This window comes from Eptatretus burgeri, chromosome 17 (genome assembly GCF_056783735.1).
Source record: "Eptatretus burgeri isolate ZD-2024b chromosome 17, Ebu_testis_v1, whole genome shotgun sequence".
In the NCBI taxonomy this organism is placed as follows: Eukaryota; Metazoa; Chordata; class Myxini; order Myxiniformes; family Myxinidae; genus Eptatretus; species Eptatretus burgeri.
The window spans coordinates 47,769,048-47,789,047 of record NC_140977.1 but is presented as its reverse complement, the minus strand read 5'-3'; the positions used below and the strand labels follow the sequence as shown (position 1 = coordinate 47,789,047).

Sequence of the window (20,000 nt, the reverse complement as noted above, 5' to 3'; positions counted from 1 at the left end):
TTTGTTTAGGTGGTAATTCATTTAAACGGAGTCAGTTCAACCAATGTAATTGATTATTGTTTATATTTCATGAGCAATTATTCAAGGCTCGAAGCGGAGCTTTTTCAGTCCGTTCCCTATCAAGAAGAGGACATTTCCCATCTAGCTGCCATCTGCTTAATATCAACAAATAAAAATATCTCTGAATGATTTTGTTTTGTGACTTTCCTTCATCCTTTTTGAAATTGTGAATGTTGTGTTCTCTGCTGCTTCAATTTCAGTTCTTACATTTTTGTAATTGTGCTTTATTCTTGTAGGAAAAAGTTTTCCAAAGTAAGTCAGCTTTGCAGCATTGCATTTTTGGTGTTCATGTAAAACGGGATTCAAAGATCTGTTGAGCATTTCACATTCACAGCCAATCCCACAGTTGTTAAAGTAACTCAATCCCACTCCAACAGGCCTCTGCCTCCTTCATATCTCGCTAACTATAGTTAGGGTTGGGCATACAACCATACTTTTTTTGAAAGGAGTGTTTTTTATGGCCATTTTTCATGCTGATCACGAATCCGTTGAACTTTTTGACATAGGATGATGTCTTAGGTTGGTAAAATGCAAAAATTCAAAATGGCTACCAAATTTACCAACTTTTCAGGTAAAATTTGATAATTATTGCTTACTAGGGCATGTAATATTAGGGTTGGGCACACATCGACTTTTTCTCTGTTGTCCCGTTGAAAGGAGTGTTTTTTTTATGGCCATTTTTCATGCTGATCACTAATCCGTTGAAATTTTTGACCTCGGATGACGTCTTACGAAGACATCATCCGAACTTACTAGGGCATGTAATATTATTGCATGCCCAAGTAAGCCATAATTATCAAATTTTACCTGAAAAGTGGGTAAATTTGGTGGCCATTTTGATTTTTTGCATTTTACCAACCTAAGACATCATCCTAGGTCAAATATTTTAACGGATTCGTGATCAGCATGAAAAATGGCTATAAAAAAACACTCCTTTCAACGGGATAACAGAGAAAAAGTCGATGTGTGCCCAACCCTACTATAGTCTTGGAGCAAACTGATTTTATCGAACACTTCCTGGATAGTTACTTTTACATCTGGATTATCATTCCAATATTGCAGCACAATGTAATGTATCACAGCCATATTGGAACACTGATCTGTGAAAGAGCTGGTTTACAGCTTTGATTTTGTTTCTTGGGAAGAGATGTGTCATGTGTGTTCATCATTTATTGTTCTGCACAGATATTGTTCTACTCTTGTCTTGCATGGTAGATTTGGTGATCATCCTCTACCCTGAGGTGTTTCTACAATGTTTCATTTCTTCACTCTTGCATCATTGTTCTCGAGTTCACTTTTGTGTTTGTTGTTATTTCTTTGAATGTGAATTTGACCACAATTACCTTGTATGAATTGCATTTCAAGGTCATCTGGGTACCATTTTACCTGTTCTGCTAGCTATTCATTGTTTGGTGTTAAATCTTTTTGGTCGTCCATGTACAGAAGGAGGTTGTTTGTTATTTGTTGGGATGTCACCTCTAACCTTCTTTTGGAGGTGACATTGTGTCCATTTACTTGGCTGTTGATCATATTTTGGAGGTCAAAGCTAAGCAGAACAGAAAGGGGCAGAGGGGTTGAAGAAAGACTATCTCCCTGGAAGAGACTTACGGCTGTGGAAATTCGCAGAGCACCATATAGGTCCTTCGATCAGTTATGTCGATAAGTCTGTGTTCAGATAGATTTCCCCACCGATGTCTAATGGGAAATTATTCGTGTGCCGGGCTGTGATCTTTGAGTTCGCCGTTTTTCTTTTGCTATCGTTATTTTGGACCAACCGCATTTCAACCACACCAACCACCTTCTCCACAACTGCCCTCACACAACCACCTTCTCCACGAAGCCAACCACAACCACCTTCTCCACGAAGCCAACCACAACCACCTTCTCCACAACACCAGCCACCATCTCCTAAACCGCATCTCCCCCAATACCCAACAACGAAACAACATTGCTTCACCTTCGGCTCCGCGAACGCCGCCATCTTTGCGCCGGCCATGGCAAGATCACTGCAAACAAATGTGGGGGGTTTCCTCATTGCCAGCGACGGTGATTTCTACCACGTCCGCTCTCCCTTCAGCGTCAATGATCTTTACCACGTCCGCTCGCTCCAAGCTTCGCCTCGGAATTCGGATCAGGAGATCAAGAGGGGCGGAGCCAGTGGGGGTCAGAGGGGAAAGAGCGGCGATCAAACCTCGCCTCATGAACCCTATATATAAAAAAGCGCGCAGAGCGCCAAGCTCGCAGTCGGTCGGGGTTTGGAGTGGTGTGAGGAGCAAGGTTCGAGTCAGTGGAGGTCCAGGTTCGCCGAGGAGACGTAGCTGGGAGTACAGCAGGCCAGCCGTGCCACGCAGAACGGCTCGTTCGTGTGTGGGATGTGGGGAGAACCGGAGAGAGGTCACCAGCCAGCATCGAACGGTCTGAGGTGATCGGGCTTTGGGACAGTCCGAGCAGCGCTGAGGGACGGACGGGCTCTTAAAGAGAGCATCAACTCTGAAAGAGCAAAAGACCCGTTCATTCCTCTGAGGCGTTGCCGGCTGGGCCCGAATCGCCGGGCTGTCGGACGGGGCCTGGGCCGGACCGCGGTCACGACAGCCGCCGTGGGGATGGGACGTCTTGGGTCGCCCCAGCGAGGCACCTCGAAGGTGAAGGTAATCAGCCCGGCCTCGCGGAGCTTCTGCGGTCATCACAACTCGGTGAAATAAAGACCCAAGAGGTCCAGTCTTCCCCTCGTCTTTCCTGGGGTTTTTTCTTTGTTGCTTTTGAATGAACGTTGTGGTGCCATGTCCATAAATAGAACTGTTAAGTGTGTACATAATACATAGACGGTAGTAGCTCTTTTGCATTGCTTTTGTTGGTTGTATACTTGCGTGCGTGTTCGGCCTTGCTTAATTGCATACCTGCATGACTGCATCACTGTTTACGTGTGCTTTGTAAATAAATGTGCTTGTTCAAATGTTAACCCATTCGTTGCGTCCTCTTCCCTTAATTGAGCTGCCGTTCTGTGTTCGGAATATAGTTGGTTTTTGAATAGCCAATAAAGTGATCGGGTCCAACGGGGCTGCACGATAATACCCCGCTCGGTTATCCCAAAACGAAGCGAGCTGCTTAAGCGGCTCGTTTCCAAGCGGCCCCGTTGAGGTACAGTCTCTCGGTAGTCTGCCCGCGCGATTAATTAGGTATATCGACAATTTGGCGATTGACCCTGTAGCACGGGTAGAGTGTTGACTAGGCTTTGGTGTGCACCCAAAACACACCCGTAGCGGGATTCCGGCGTTTGATCCGGAAGGCTGTGACTGGATTGTCCGTTCGGTGGGCTAGAGCGGCCACCATTGGCTTGAAGCTGTCGTCCGCACGCCGGCGGGTGGAAATCCACAACAAGACGATCTTTCTCTTTGGGTGTAATCTCCGTTTAGGTTTCAGAAGGTGGAACTAAGTCCTCCAAGGACTCATGTACTCACCTCCATTTTGGTAAAGGACCGCGTTTCAAGGACCAAGTTGTGAAGTTTTGCTGTTCTCATAATTTTGTTCTTAAGATTATTTTCAGGTTCTTCACTGAACTCCAGACGGCCTCCAATGTATGTTTGTTTGTTGCAATATTCCCTGGTATGGTTTCTAAATATCTCAGTGCGGTTCTTCATCACTCCCATTACTCCAACTATATGAGTCACAATGTCAGTGCTCTTTAGCTTCCAGATTCCCTTGACTTCATTTTTTCCGAGCCTGGTACGTTCACAGAAATTTTCCAAATTTCCGCGTCATTGAGGCCAAAGCCCCTCATTACTGATGCCTCGATTGGCAGTGCCATCTTTTTCCTTTTTGCATCTGAGTATGAAGTCTTGTTGCAGTGCTTTGTTTTCGATGTCCATGCTTGATGGGATGGTGAAGTCACAGTGAACACTATGTCCTTGTTTTCAATTATCGCTTTTTGTTTGCACTTCCATAATTTTTCTCAGACTGGAATATTGAAGTTTTTGCAGATGTGCCATTGGATTACTATGCGTACATTGCTGTGACGTTGTGTATACAGGTGTTTGGACAATTCTCCAACGTTTCTCATGTACCGTTATCTAGTGTGAGTCCTCATGTGTGCTTTGTAGGTTGAATTATAACCAAATGATATATTACACACACTGCACTTGTACAGTTTCTCCCCAGGGTGGATCCTCATGTGTGCCCGTAAGCTTGAGATGTGACGGTATGGTTTATGGCACACACTGCATTTATACGGCATCACTCCTGTGTGGGTCCTCATATGTACGTGGTGGCTCGAGATTTGATTGAATGATTTGTTGCACACACTGCACTTGTACGGCCTCTCCCCAGTGTGGATCCTCATATGTACCTGGCGGCTTGGGTTGTGATGAAATGATTTGTTGCACATACTGCACTTGTACGACTTCTTTTCTCCAGTGTGGGTCCTCAAGTGTAGGTGATGGCTCAAGAAGTCACTGAATGTTTTATGACACCGACTGCACTTAAATGACTTCTCTCCAGCATGCGACTTCATGTGTACCCGGCGGTGTGAGATGTCACTGAACGTTCTATCGCACATACTGCACTTGTATGGCTTCTCAGCAGTGTTGACTTTTGTGTGTATTCCCATGTGTCGTTGGCAGCTTGAGATACTTTGGAATCTTATTTTGCATACACTGCACTTATATGGCTTCCCATCAGTGTGTGTCCGCATGTGTACCTTGCGGCCTGAAGTCTGACTGAATGATTTACTGCAGAAACTACAATTATACGGTTTCTCCCCAGTGTGAGTCCTCCAGTGTGCCTTGTAAGCTGAGATCCGATTGAATGATTTACTGCAAATTGAGCACGTGTGCGGCTTTTCTCCTGTGTGTATCCTCATGTGTTTCTGGCGGTTCTGGTTCAACGTAAACGATTTATGACACACACTGCACTCAAACGGTTTTTCTCCCGTATGACTCCTCATGTGTACATTCCAGTTGGAATGCTGTATAAATGATTTATTGCAAGCGGTGCATTGGTACGGCTTCTCCCCAGTGTGTGTCCGCACGTGTGTCTGCCAGTTTGAATGACTTGCAAATGATTTACTGCAGTAAGTGCACTGATAAGGCTTCTCCCCAGTGTGTGTCCGTGCATGTGTCTGCCAGTTTGAATGCTGTACAAATGATTTACTGCATTCAGTACAGTTGTACGGCTTCTCCCCAGTGTGTGTCCGCATGTGTATCAGAAGTGTTGACCTTAAAGTAAATGATTTCTCACACTTCGTGCACTTTTGACACTTCTCACAAGTATCGGACCTCTTCCAATTACAGTTGTTGGAATCATTCTGAGAAAATGTAGAAGAGCCACTGAATGATGTCATGTATTCATTGCCCTTGTCTGTGTTTTCACTGGTGTCATTATTCATCTTTACCTGGTCACAACTAGAATTCTGTTCATAATCCTTGGACTTTGCACAGTGACTCTCCTGGTGGTGCTGCGAAGATCCCTCGTTGGAGGTATGAACATTCTTCGTACAGGAAAACATACTGTAGATCGTTGTTGATTTCCCTGAAGATCATTCACAGAAAGAAAGTCAGTTGGTGCATCAGAGGAATATAAAAACAGCATCAACATAAAGGCATGGATTTCAAAAAGAAAGGAATGATGAAATTGCAAACTTTTCTTGGAAATCAATTTACATTTTTAATGACACAATTACATGAATGTGTACCAGTGGGGAAAGAGGAAAAAAGCACAAAATTTATGAAAACTTTACACAAACATCAACAAGTGAGAAATCTCCATTACACAACAACCTGGGACCCTCACACTAACCAATGGGATGGTTCAACCAAGCCAAGCAAATATGAAGATCTGTGTAAAAATTTGAAAGACTTTCCATCGCTGAGAAAGTGAACAAAATAATGGAAATATCTTCCTTAATGATTTCTTAGGTGACATCACCTGTGAAGGATAATTAATTAAGGAGGATAATTCATTCAGGGATGTATTTTTGAGGTTTAGCGAAATACGAGGAAATTAATTTGCTGCATAATGCACCAGAAGACAAAGCCCAAAGGGGATAAAATATTCTCGAATGTTTGGGAGACACGCTCTCAATTTGTTTTTCAACGGTACAGAGAGAAAATGCACAAAAAGACTTCAATACCAGATGCTCTCCAGATCACTGGAGACGTTTGTGTTGTAAATGCCAAACTGTTTCGATCGATCTTTTTTGTTCACTGTTAGCTCTGCCACCGAAGGTGGATGGAAGTTATGTTTTCACCCCTGTCTGTCTGTGAACAGGATATCTCAAAAAGTTGTGGACGAATTCAGACAAAATTTGGTGGACAGGTTGGGTGTGTGACGAAGACAAATCCATTCAATTTCGGTGAAAATCCGAATTCCGATGCGAGAATTTTTAAAAGTGATTCTTCACCATTAAGAGATAGGGCCATAAACCGATGTGTTCAAATAACCGACCAAATCTAGCACTGGGGTAACTGGAGAAACCCAAACAGACAAAGATGGAGTCATCAGGAGGAACGTGGATAGGATTCGTGTTTCAGCTGCTACTCCTCTACCCTCAAACCCCTTCAGGTGCGACTTAGTGAACCTTACAAAAACTATTTTAAAGATTCACCCCTCCATGACAAAGAAAAAGAAAGAATGAGAGATTGAGGACAAATGTGTTAAATCGTGTTAGATTCTTGCTGCCATCGTTGTCCATATATCATATCTCAAAAAGTTTTTGATGGATTTGGACGAAACTTGGTGGATGAGTTGGTCGGTGACAAGAAGAAGCCGATTATATTTTGAAAGTCCGGATCCAGATCCGGTCTATCAGTTGTATACAATACATAAACTGTTCAGCGTGGCGGAGGTATGCGCTCATAACAAGTGCCGTTCTAGTTTCCTTTTGCTCCTGTTGTGACTGATTAATGGAATTTACATTGTGTGGAAAATACTGTAATGTGTCTGAAACTTGATAGATCACAGTTTTCCCAAGCAACTTCACCCCAAGAAAAACTGAGTGGCCTGAATGGCTTAAATCAAACTGGTTATGAGAATGGTCATGTGGCCTCTGTGAACAAATGTTTACTACCTTGGTTGGTGGAGAATGTCCCACCAAGATGACAGAGCAAGAAGGCTGTTGAAGGAACTGACCCAAACATGATTTGTTAGGGTTCATGCAGGATTTCATCAACCTGCCGCATAGTCGGGTTGGCGGCAACTAAACCTACACCCATCACTGATTTGTTAAGTGGGGAGGGTGACTGTGACACCCTGCCAGGACTAAAAACACCACCTGACAAACGGTGGATGAGCTTCTTTCAGGAACCAATGGCCATCCAGTATGGAGATGGTGTCTCCTAAAAAAAACACCCAATGAGGTAGGAAAATTAATTTTTCCACCTGGCCTAGTTATCACCTCCTGCACAGTGGTCCTGTGAAGCGGTTTCATTGTTTCATGACGAGGTGAACGTTTTGCCCGGTTTTTCCTCTTATTCTTTTTCTCTGAAGCACTTCGCATTTAGTGGCTCTCGGCCTTGATCAGGGTGAATTTCATTTAAAAACAAACAAACAACATTGCTCCCAGTCCTTTTTATTATTTTTTTTATATTTTACCCCATGCACGCAAAGCGAGAAGCAGGCGTTAAGCAATTGGTTCATTTCCGTCTGTCTGATTCGTTTATGATCAAGGAACAACTTATTTAAACTGAACGTTATATTTTGAACACAACTAGGAAGACAAGTTTACTGTTTTACTGGACTTTGGCTCTGAATTCATCCCGACCGCACATGCGCAGAGCCTGCTTGGTAGTCAAACAAAATTGAAAATCATTCTAAACAGGAAACTTAGTTTTTAAGGACGTCCTGGAGGACACGTACAACAGGTTGAATAACTTCTGTAACGTGTTAGATAGGGTGGTGTAATAGCCACTGCATCAACGGTGGAAAAACAACGGTAAACTTCCGGAATTATTTTTTTTTAGCTCGCCTGTTCGAAGAACAGAGAGCTATAGCGATACCCCCAGCGTGAGCATGAAAATGTTAAAGTTTTTGGTGCAAGTTATTTCCTTTCTCATGTTTTTATCTTCCACACTATTTTTTACTGATTACAATATACAAATACATATATTGCTTTAAAATTATTTGGATCAGACTTCACTGCAATGCTTTATAAAAAATATTAATTATTAGACGAGTCTTTTAAAAGCGATAAATGTATAAACAGGCGAGCATTGGGTGGCTTTGACACCAACTCTCTGGTTATATGACCTTTACAACCTTTATTTGATTAAAATTGAGTTATAAACTTGAACACTGTAGAACACAAATTGCTTTCTTGTCACTTTAAATAACCTCCAGTTTTGCAGTACTTAGACATGCTAAATAAGGTGGTGTATAAGATACTGTTTCAATAGCATTAAACTTCTTGAATTTTTTTTTTAAACAACCTTTAAAATTATTATTTGATTTCAATTGAAGTACTGTATACAAGTAAACACTGCATGTGGTGATGTGTTCTCTGAACTTTCAAGCTGGACATATTTTAATTCTATATTGACCTATTTTAATTGTTTATCACACATGAGATTTCTATATTTTTGGAGTTACCAGAAGCTGCACGTCTTGGGTTAAAAATGGTGGGGGGAGGGCGGGGTAACACTTCCCATATCCTTTTCCTTAAGACTGCATGGGGTAAAGTTTTCAATGAACTCTCTAATTTCACCTCCAACTGCAGCAGAGAAGAGCTTACATTAAGAAATGTCGCTAACAGGTTATTTGCCAATAATGTAATATATATGGAAAGAATCCAAATAACTGTTCTGGACTTCACAAGCCTCAGTGTACTCACCTTCTGCAGAGAGAAAATCTTCACTCAGGTCTTCCTTCACTTGGAGGCCATTTGAAGTCTGAAGAGCTATACCAGAGAGACATTCAACTTCCACTGGACTCATTTCACCTGCACAAAATCAAATGTTAGCCAAGAGCAGGATTTTGATGATCTAATACAGGTGGTGTTCAGCATTTTGTATCCAGTTAGTTACATGGGAACGGTATCAAATTAAAACCCTTCATGCTGTGTGAAACTATTGGACACTAATAAGGTGGACAGACAGACTCTGCCAAACATATTATATAGAGCACATCTCTTGGGTCATGTACAACTTTTACTCTTACAACACAATATGCATAAAATGGCATGAATACTTTCCACCCACTTTAATTGGCAAATGATTGGTCGCGATATTGAACACGTCCATTTCTTCCATGACACACAACATATAGCATGTCTGGAGAGTCTTTGCCTGTCATTCAGGTGACCGTGTTGCACGATGGCTCCAGAGGTACGCACACTCTCCTATAAGCTGTCTCGCCTGGGTTTGAATCCTGACCCAGCTATAAATTGTCATCCTGGTGCTTCACAGGCAGCGTGATTCATCAATGTGTGGTGCCGTCAAATGGGTGTCCTGTCTGCCAGCATTCGTTTGTGGACATGAAAGATCACATGGTGCCCTTCATGAAGAGTAGGCGAGGTATCGCTGTCACCATGGCCACATTCCAAATTCCTGTCCAAACCAGCAGAGGGCATTGCATCAGCGGCACAGCCGAGCCCTCAGGCAATGATGCAACCCGCAGCATTGTGTTGCATATGAAGGAGGAGGAGAGGTCACAGAGATTACTCCGAAGATGAAAAGAAAGGGAGAAAGAAAGAGAAAGAAATGCAGAGTCAGACGGAGAAGCCCCCACCATGCCTCACTATGGACTTGCCATTGTGCATTTTGGGGAGGGGAGTGGAGGACTTTTGCATGTTTCTTGATCTTAAATAATTACGGCGAAAAGTAGAAGTAACAATAAAAGTATGAACTGCACGTTTCAATAATATGAGTATACATAACAGGGGTATGCTTCTGATCATTTCATTGATTGTAGTATCGTTTTGAATCGCACTATGGTGCTCATTTTTGCTAACATACAGAAGCACCTCTTTTATTCACTTCCCAAGCGCTTAAGCAAGTGGCTTGAAAAACGGTCGATTATGGAACGGCTGGCTTTCAAAGCGATAGCAAGCCACTTGTTAATTGAACACACCCTGGGTTAACTCAGATTGGCTGTGGTTGTTGTTGTTGTTCTTTTTGTTGTAGTTATGTTGCCCCGGTTAGTTCTGCTCGAACAAACCTGTGGCACCGAGATAGCCGATCGATTTCCCAGGAGCGACCCAGAGATCCCTCATATCTATAATGTTGAGCTCTTGTCTAAGTGTAGCCAGGACTGTGCGGTCTTCCATAGTGCATTTTGTTGTGTGTGGGGTGGCCTGGCAGTGGATGTGGGTGTCGTCAGTGGTATTGTCGAGTCTGCTTGTATAGTTTAAGAGCTGTGGATGGTGTTCACAGTGGAGGCATGCAAGGTGAACACGATCAGACTTTGAGAGTAGTTGGGCTTGTATCATGGATGGGTGGAGGTTTATTGCCAAGGATACTGTTTGGACCTAGTTTGTTACTTGCAAAATTGAAGATTTTTCAAGTATATTTGCCAGTTGATTTTGTTATTCTGTCTGTTTGTTTGTGAATCCCCCACAGGCCACAATTCTAAACCAAACGTCATGAAGCTTCATCAAGTTCTAGAGGTAGTCTCGACGGAGAAGCCTAGAGATTTTGAGATCAAAGGTCGAAGGTTTGAGGTTGGATTTCGAAGGTTTGAGGTTTGAGGTTGAAGCCTAGTGATTTGAGGTTGGATTTCTAAAATTGTCATTTTTCTTCCGATTGACTTGAAATTTGAACATAATTTGCATATTGCATCACTGAAGTGGGAAATCAGCTAATTTTGAGATCAAAAGGTCAAAGGTCAACTCCAGGTCAAACTTCTAAAATCATCAATTTTTATCTGAAAAATTGTCAATTTTCATCCGATTGACTTGGGAATTAAACAGCAATTGCACAGTACATTACTGAACTGGGAAACCAAGTATGTTTGAGATCAAAAGGTCAACTCACGGACATACTTATATAATCATCAATTTTCAACTGAAAAATGGTCAATTTACATCTTGTTAACTTGAAAGTAGAACAATATTTGCATAGTCCATCACTGAATTGGGAAAGCAACTATTTTTGAGGTCAAAAGGTCAAACTTCTAAAATCATCAATTTCAATCTGAAAAATAATCAATTTTCATCTGATTGACCTGAGCTTTGAATAAGATTGTCAATTATAATCTTAATGAAATGGACAATTTGATGTATCCATGGCAATATTTGGAGAGGGGGGGGGTGGATTTTGTAAGTATCGTGCTCTGCACGAGGTCTTTTTCTTGATGTGGGTGTGGATGTGTTTTTTGCAGTTTCCATTGTCCATTAGGGGGATGCTGTGGAGGATGTCACTGTAGTGTCTTTGTGGTGTCGCTACAATGTGTCAAGGAGTTTGCGGGTGGATGTTAATGTTGTGGCAAGGGTGATTAGGGTTGGGCCCCCCCAAAAATGTTAGGTTTCCGGTAACATGCTGCTCAATGAATGGGGTAAGTAGGGTCGGGATTTGGGGGGGGGGATTTTTTTTTTGGGGCATGTTTAAATGGAAGCAGTACAGTATTTCAGATTTTACATCTTTCCAACCAGTATGTTGATAGTTGAAAAGATATGGAATCATGAACTTTAGCATGTCCATCATAAGATACAACATTTGGGGTAAAACAGTATTGTGCACACAATCAGAAGATTAAATGATACCAATTTAGTATCTCTGCAAGGTTTCCTAATACATTGAAGCTGGTCTCAGCAGTGATAAAGTCAGCATATCATTAACACGGCTTAACAGGACATGTGAAGGAATTGAAGAATACTAATCTCCCATTCATCATCCCTGAAAATCTTGTATATTCAGATATTCGACCCTTTCCAGTTGACAAAAATCATAGATTATGCCCTTTGGGGGCATCCATAAAGTATATACTCAAAATAAATTTTTTAACCCATTACCACCCCCACCCCCACCCAATGCACTTTAAATTTAATCTGCATAATATGGCAACATAGCAATTGTTATAGACCCCACCCCACCTAGAAACCTCCACACTCTTCTCCCCCCTCCCCTTTGCCTCCTCCCTCCCTCTCTCCCCTCCCACCTCCCTTTCCCCTCACCTCTCTTCTTCCCCCACTCACCCTTCCCGCTCTACTCCTCCTCTCCTCCCACCCCTTCCTCCTTTGTATTCCTGTCGGCAAAGCGACAGTGGTATAAAATAAAATGTGTATACCATTTGCAGGGTATAAACAGGCCTATCCCTAAACCCTCCCCCAACAAAGTACAGTTCCATCTATTAAAGGCAAAGACAAAACTGAGATAATGATTTGTTTTGCAATTTGTCTTTCTGTGTAACAAAACTGCCATAAAATAATTTTCTCGAAATTCAGTTCTGTATTTTAAAATATTCAGAACGAATATTTACACTTCATTTTCGATTTTCAGACCAATGCTCACAATAAGCTTCTTCTTCTTCTTCTTCTTCTTCTTCTTCTTCTTCTTCTTCTTCTTCTTCTTCTTCTTCTTCTTCTTCTTCTTCATATTCTTCTTCTTCTTCATCTTCATCTTCTTCTTCTTCTTCTTCTTCTTCTTCACAACATACCTTTTAGTTTTTTCTGGTGGTAGCCTTTTTTTCACCAGACATAAGTAGGTCAAATGCAGACCTCATTGGTCTGATATCTTGTGTCTTGGTGACCACATCGGCACTTTAAGTGAACAAAACGAACACCAAATGTCTGCACGGCATCCATGATTTCTGTCAAAGTCGGGAATGGCTATTCAGGGTCCATTTTCCGACTCAACAAGACACCATTGATGTGTCGCATGTGGGTTGTGCAATGTTTTTAAAATGTCGATAAAACATTCTGACTCCTGACATGAAATACACAGTCCCTGATTTTCTCTGTTGAGACCGCAGCGGTCAACAATGACACAGAGTAATGCCATGCTGAGCACAGCAGACATAAAATGGCAGCCCAGAAGTCGGGTTGGGCTTGGCAGGAATTTTGGGGGTAGGTCGGGTTACCGGAAATTCAACTTTTTTTTTTCGGCCTTGGCACCTGCCGTTGCAAGGAACTGTGTACCTCTCATGTACAAGTGGTTGTGGTTGTTGTTTGTGTCGTCCTTCCCTGTACTTTTATATATTTTTCTATTCCATTGAGAAATATTACTATGTATATTTTGTGTGCTCCTTCCATGTCTTTCTAAAGAGTTCCTGCTATGGCTGAATAATAAACGTTTCCAATCGAACCATTGCGTGAAGACACCAACAGCGCTTCTTCTTTTTCTTCTTCTTCTCAAACTCGGAAAGAGGCTTTTAAATAAGACAACTTTGTGACCAAATTTTTCTCCACAGAAATTAATTATTAGCTTTACAACCAAGTAAGCCACCATAATCAGATGCAATATGATACTACCTTTCCAACAGAACCATTTTTATTATTCTATGAGAACATAAGCCATTTAGTTGGAGAAACTCAGCTCCTATTGCATATCGATTATTGAATGAAAGGCCTGAAAATAAACTTTGCACTGTCGAGTAACTAATTCATCGCTACGATTTCCTGTGAATAACACCGTTGTATTGTAATATGAAAAGTGTTGTGACGAGCTTTATCTGTCATTGCAGCTTAGATTGAGGTTGTGCACCCCCATGCAAATTATTTGCATGCGTTTCTAAAAGAAAAGAAAAAAAAAACATTTGTAAACTTACCTGAGTTCCGAGCCGAGGCAAATTTTTGCCAAAATTACCGAGCTGGATCCGAACAGAGTTTTTGCTACTAAGCCCCAACACTATTATGGGTTTTATTTTTAAATTAGTGTGTGCTGTCCCAACACTTTTGCATACAAAGGGGGAAAATAAAGTCTGAAACCAAATTCAGTAACTACCCATCAGACCATTCCCATCATCCAGTGTCGTTTCTTTCAACTTGTACAATGTTATTTTGAATTCTTACCTTTTGAGAGACAATCATCTGTGGGTTCAGGTTCCACCTTCACCACCAAAATAGAATCTGTAAAAAACCACAAAACCTGATTTTTGCCATCACTTCGCAAACTTGCATGATGTATATTCCATGAGGTGAGAGTGAGAGATCCTTCAAATAAAGAATAACATGAGGAACTAGAAGGGCACTCGGTAGAGCGCGTACCTCCGCCATGCAATGCCTGATTCACGAGAACATATCGGGCCGAATACATTTTTGAGATATCGTGCTACATATTGGTTTGCCCTACGTCTCAATAGTGAAGAATCCCTTTAGAAAATAAAACTGTTCTCGTCTCCGGATCCGAATTTGGATCTTCATCAAAATAAAATCAGTTCGTCCTTGTCACACACATAACCTGTCCACCAAGTTTCGTCCAAATCCATTTATAACTTTTTGAGATATTGTGCTATATCTCGTTTTTAGCCCTATCACTCAATGGTGAAGAATTAAATAAAAATTTAAGTATCTGGATCCGGATCCAGATCTTCAAGAAAATGTAATCATTTCATCCTTGTCACACACCCAACCTGTCCCCCAAATTTTATCTGAATCTGTCCCCAACTTTTTGAGGTATCCTGTACACAAACAGACAGACGTGTGAAAATATAACTTCCTCCCACCTTCGGTGGCAGAGGTAATCAAATGATGTACACAAATAATCCAAACAATAAATAGGTAAGAAATCTAAGCATATTATCTGAGTGCATTGGAAATCCTTCTTAGAAATGTGATGATAACAAATCTGAAATTCACCATGTTCTTTTCTTCCTGATTCTCAGCTTGAATGTGAGTGCAGGTCTGTAACTAAAAAAATTCAAATAGCCTTTTAAACACAATTTTCAGCATTCAGACAAAAGAGTGGCAATTTCAAAATGGTTAACAATAATTGTGTTTCTCAATGGAGCAATGGTAATGATGAAAAACTACATTTCAGGGATCTTAAAAACCTTCGCTGGGAATACCTGTATTACTACAAACAAAATGCAGTTGGAAGCTGTTCAGGATGAGAAGTATTTTTTTTCCCAAATGACGTGTGAAAGTTATATAAAGGGAATTGCAATAAGAACTCGAGGGGGAGCACTCGGTAGAGTGCAAAACCTCCGCCGCCAATACTGCTGGGTCACTTAAGTGAACCTGATATCCTATTCATTGTAGGTCAAAACGGATCAGACTTTACTGAACCACGATTGAATAAACTAAACTTGATCGACGCGCATGAAGAAATGCCAAAAAAAAAATCGAATTTTTTTTGAAAAAAAAAGGGTGCAAAATTTGTTGTTTTTTCTCTAACAAATTTTTTTTTGGGGGGGGGGTTGGAAATCACTTAAAACATGTAGAAATGCAAAAAAAATCAAATATTTTTCAAATAAAATCGAATTTTTTTAAAAAAAATAATTGCAAAATTTTGTTTTTTTTTTCTCTAACAATTTTTTTGGGGTTGGAAATCACTTAAAACATGTATAAATGCAAAAAAAAAAAAAATTCAAATATTTTTTCAAAATGGTCGCCATAGCGGCCATATTGGACTTTGGACCAAGTCCAAAATCTAATGGCATGATCCTTGGACCATACCTAATCCCCCCACCAAGTTTCGTCAAAATCCGTCCAGGAGTTTTTCCGTAATACTGTTCACAAACAAACAGACGGGGTGAAAACGGTAACCTCCGTCCATCTTCGATGGCGGAGGTTAACTAGAGGGGGAGCACTCGGTAGAGTGCAAAACCTCCGCCGCCAATACTGCTCAGTCACTCAAGTGAACCTGATATCCTATTCATTCAATTTGACGTCAACAGTGCTCACAGAGTTATAGTTTGCAACTTTCCCTTTTAACTTTTACATACTCAATTCATTCGTCATAACTAGATTCCTTGAGACAGAAATTGATTTTACGTGGGTATATCCACCTGAAGTTCCAAAATCAGCCGCAATTATAATTTTGGCATGTTTTTTGTTGGAAATCACTTATAACATGTAGAAATGCAAAAAAAAAAAAATAAAAAAATAAAAATCGAAATTTTGTTGAAAAAAAAAATTGCCAATTTTTTTTTCTCTAACAATTTTTTTTGGGGGGACGGGGGTTTGGAAATCACTAAAACATGTAGAAATGCAAAAAAAAAAAAATTCAAATATTTTTTCAAATTGTTCGCCATAGCGGCCATATTGGATTTTGGACAAAGTCCAAAATCTAATGGCATGATCCTTGGACCAGACCTAACCCCCCAACCAAGTTTCGTCGAAATCCGTCGGAGTTTTTCCGCAATACTGTTCACAAACAAACAAACAAACAAACAAACAGAAAGGGGTGAAAACAGTAACCTCCGTCCATCTTCGATGGCGGAGGTTAACTAGAGGGGGAGCACTCGGGAGAGTGCAAAACCTCTGCCGCCAATACTGCTGGGTCACTCAAGTGAACCTTATATCTTATTCATTAAATATGATGGCAACAGTGCTGACAGAGTTATAGTTCTTTTCTCCAACATTTTTTTTTGGGGGGGGGGGGGTTGGAAATCACTTAAAACATGTAGAAATGCAAAAAAAAAAAATTTCCCCCTTTTGGGGGGTGGTAACAAATTTTTTTGGGGGGGGTGGAAATCACTTAAAACATGTAAAAATGCAAACAAAAACATTTTTTTTCTCAATTTTTTTTGGGGGGGGGGGGTTGGAAATCACTTCAAATATGTAGAAATGCAAAAAAAAAAAATTTCTCTAACAATTTTTTTTTTGGGGGGGGGGGGACCAAGTCCAAAATTTAATGGCATGATCCTTGGACCATACCTAACCCCCCACCAAGTTTCGTCGAAATCCGTCGAGGAGTTTTTCCGTAATACTGTTCACAAACAAACAAACAAACAGAAAGGGGTGAAAACAGTAACCTCCATCCATCTTCAAAGATGGCGGAGGTTAACAAGGAGAAAAAGACATAAAATGACCTCGCCCCATGGTTTTCGTAATTTTGCTGTATGGAGTTAAAGGGCTTGCCCATATTTACAAGATTTATGTGTATGCGCAACTGACTTGAGTGGTCAAGTGACATGGAAGAACATTTGTCAAGTTTGAATAAAATCGGACCATTTACGGTCAAGAAAGTGTTTGGGGACACATTTAAGTAACAAAATGGCTGCCAGTTGGCCATATTGGATCCGATCTCAAAAAAATAAATAAATTATGAGCATATGTTAGCCATCATTTATTATCTATGCACCAAGTTTGAACAAGATCGGTAAATGCATGCCCGAGTAATGGTTGAGGACAAGTTCAATGCCGGTTTTTTTTTACACTTAAAATGACCGCCAATCTACCAGTCGGCAATCTTTGATGAGATCGCAAAATAAAGTGAGTTACACATGCATGTCATCATGTACTCTGCTTGTGGCAAGTTTGAACAAGATTGGACCATGCATCCCCGAGAAATGGTTGGGGACACGTTTAACTAACTAAATGGCCGCCAGTTGGCCATCTTGGATCTGAACTCGACAACAAGTGATGTGCATATGGAAACCATCATTCATTATCTCTGTGCCAAGTTTGAACCAGATTGAGAAATGGTTGGGGACGTGTTCAATATCCGGGTTTTTTATCAACTAAAATGGCTGCCAGTCGGCCATCTTTGATTGAATCACGAAACTAAATGATGTGCATATGTATATAATCATGTATTGTCTCTCTGCCAAGTTTGAACAAAATCGGCCTGAAAATGTGTGAGATATGGCTACAGATGGACACAAACGAGACCCAATCCATTTGCCCCCATTTCTGACTTAGCCCAATGGGGCTAATAACTAAACTTGCCAAAAGTTAAGGGTAGCCTCCTGTCAACCAGGACAAAATTGTGAAGTCGCATCCATGATTCAATTGGAGGGAATCGTGACGGGACTTAATGACGCAAGAAGTGAAGTAATGTGCGAGTTTGAACCAACGAGAGCTGCCCCATTCACATGTTGTTTGGGGGGGAAACTTCCGGGGCTCAGTGACGACCCTGAAAAGAGCCCTCAGAACAAAACTTTGAGACCAAGAAAACATCACAGGTTGGCCCATGATCCCTCACTGAAATGGAGGTGGATACGTCGAGACCTGGGAGGACTTCGTTCCACCTTCTGAAACCCGAATATATGGAGATAACAACCAATGACGCACACACACACACACACACACACACACACACACACACACACACACACACACACACACACACACACACACACACACACACACACACACACACACACACAATCAATTGTACAGTGTTGCCTATTCCTGAAATATAATATAATTTAAAGGATTGCTGTAAATGATGTTCACCTCAAAACAAAGTTCCCTTACCTAAAGTAAGAACCTTAACTGACCACGTGGGTCATCAGTTAGGCATCGTTCTTCCTCGAAGCTTCGATCCTTTCAGCCCAGAACCTTTCCTTTCCAAAGAGCGGATCCACAACCTTGGTCATGGATCCACATCAGTAGATCCACAACCTCAGTTGTGTCCAGGTAGTCATTCAACCCATCGATGCAACATCACTAAACAGACTCCACTCGCTGGTTGGTTGAATGTATTATCACATACTGCAGTTACAACTTCCATCACACATTCTATTATATGTTAATACATTAAATCATGCACACTTACACTAACAAACATGACCACCCCACTCACCTCTGGATCAAACTGTTGTTCAAACGGTTATTTATAAACTGTTTTTTTAACCTGCTTCCTTGTCTCCTCATATCATAATAACTGAAATGGGTTTAAATGCTTCACACACACACACACACACACACACACACACACACACACACACACACACACACACACACACACACACACACACACACACACACACACACACACACACACACACACACACACACACACCTTATATATTATTTCCGAGTTTGTGGTTTTGTGTCGCGCTATCTTCGACTTTGTTCTGTGCTCGAGTAACGTGATATTCGGCTTACATGATCTCAAAGACCATATGAGGTACATGGTACAAAAAAAAGTAAATAAAATGGTTCTGAAACAGTGAAATCGTATTCCACTTACTGCATTAAAGTAAAATTACTACTGATACTCTGCATCAGTTCCTTTCTCAAACACACCCACCCCAACATGTCGCGCAGAGTGCGGGTTATGCTTGTCTATATAATGTATTTATATAAATATCTCGTTGATAATATTTTTACTATTTACTATTCGTATTGTATTTCACTAATTCTATTTAGTGTCGTTTTCTGATCTTAAAGAAAACTTGTTTTAATCTGCGAACTGTGGCTTTCTGTGTTAGCGTATGTCTGACGAGCTGTTTTAATCTAATAACAAGTTCAGTGATGTGTTAGTAAATGTCTGACTCGCTGTTTTAACCTATTGACAAGTTCAGTGCTGTATTAGTAAACGTTTGACAAGTTGAGTAATGTGTTAGTAAACGTCTAACAAGCTGTTATAACCCATTGACAAGTTCAGTGCTGTATTAGTAAACGTCTGACTTGCTGTTTTAATATATTGACAAGTTCAGTGATGTGTTAGTAAACATCTGACTAGTTGTTTTAATCTATTGACAAGTTCAGTGCTGTATTAGTAAATGTCTGATTAGCCGTTTTTATCGATTGACAAGTTCATTGCTGTGTTAGCAAACGTCTCATGAGTTGTTTCAATCTATTGTTAAGTTCAGTGATGTCTGAGCATACATCTGACTAGTTATTTTAATCTGCTAACTATAGCTCCCTGTGTTAGCATACGTCAAACTCGTTGTTTTAATCTATTGATAAGTTCAGTGCTGTGTGCATGGTTGCTCTCACAGTCCAAATAATTAACCTTTGCCATCGAAGATCGGAGGTTACTGTTTTTACCCCTTTCTGTTTGTTTGTTTGTTTGTGAACAGAATTACGGAAAAACTCCTCGACGGATTTGGACGAAACTTGGTGGGGGGATTAGGTATGGTCCAAGGATCATGCCATTAGATTTTGGACTTGGTTCAAAATC

The 20,000-nt window shown here is 40.9% G+C and overlaps 1 protein-coding gene across 5 annotated transcripts in view; it reads right to left on the bottom strand.

The window, feature by feature from the left end:
- LOC147010013 (uncharacterized) overlaps positions 1–20,000 on the bottom strand; it is a 23,553-nt gene that overhangs the window by 928 nt on the left and 2,625 nt on the right. Inside the window, exons 1-4 of one of the 5 annotated variants that reach the window (XM_085861043.1) lie at positions 14,780–15,293; positions 13,994–14,050; positions 8,879–8,986; positions 1–5,583 (exon numbers count right to left, since the gene is read on the bottom strand). The exon at positions 1–5,583 is cut by the window's left edge and continues 928 nt beyond it. In XM_085861043.1, coding sequence (XP_085717169.1) covers positions 4,124–5,583; positions 8,879–8,981 — 1,563 coding nt within the window. In that variant the 5' untranslated portion in view covers positions 8,982–8,986; positions 13,994–14,050; positions 14,780–15,293 and the 3' untranslated portion in view covers positions 1–4,123. The other 4 variants (XM_085861042.1, XM_085861045.1, XM_085861046.1 and 1 more) reach the window with 4 other exon arrangements.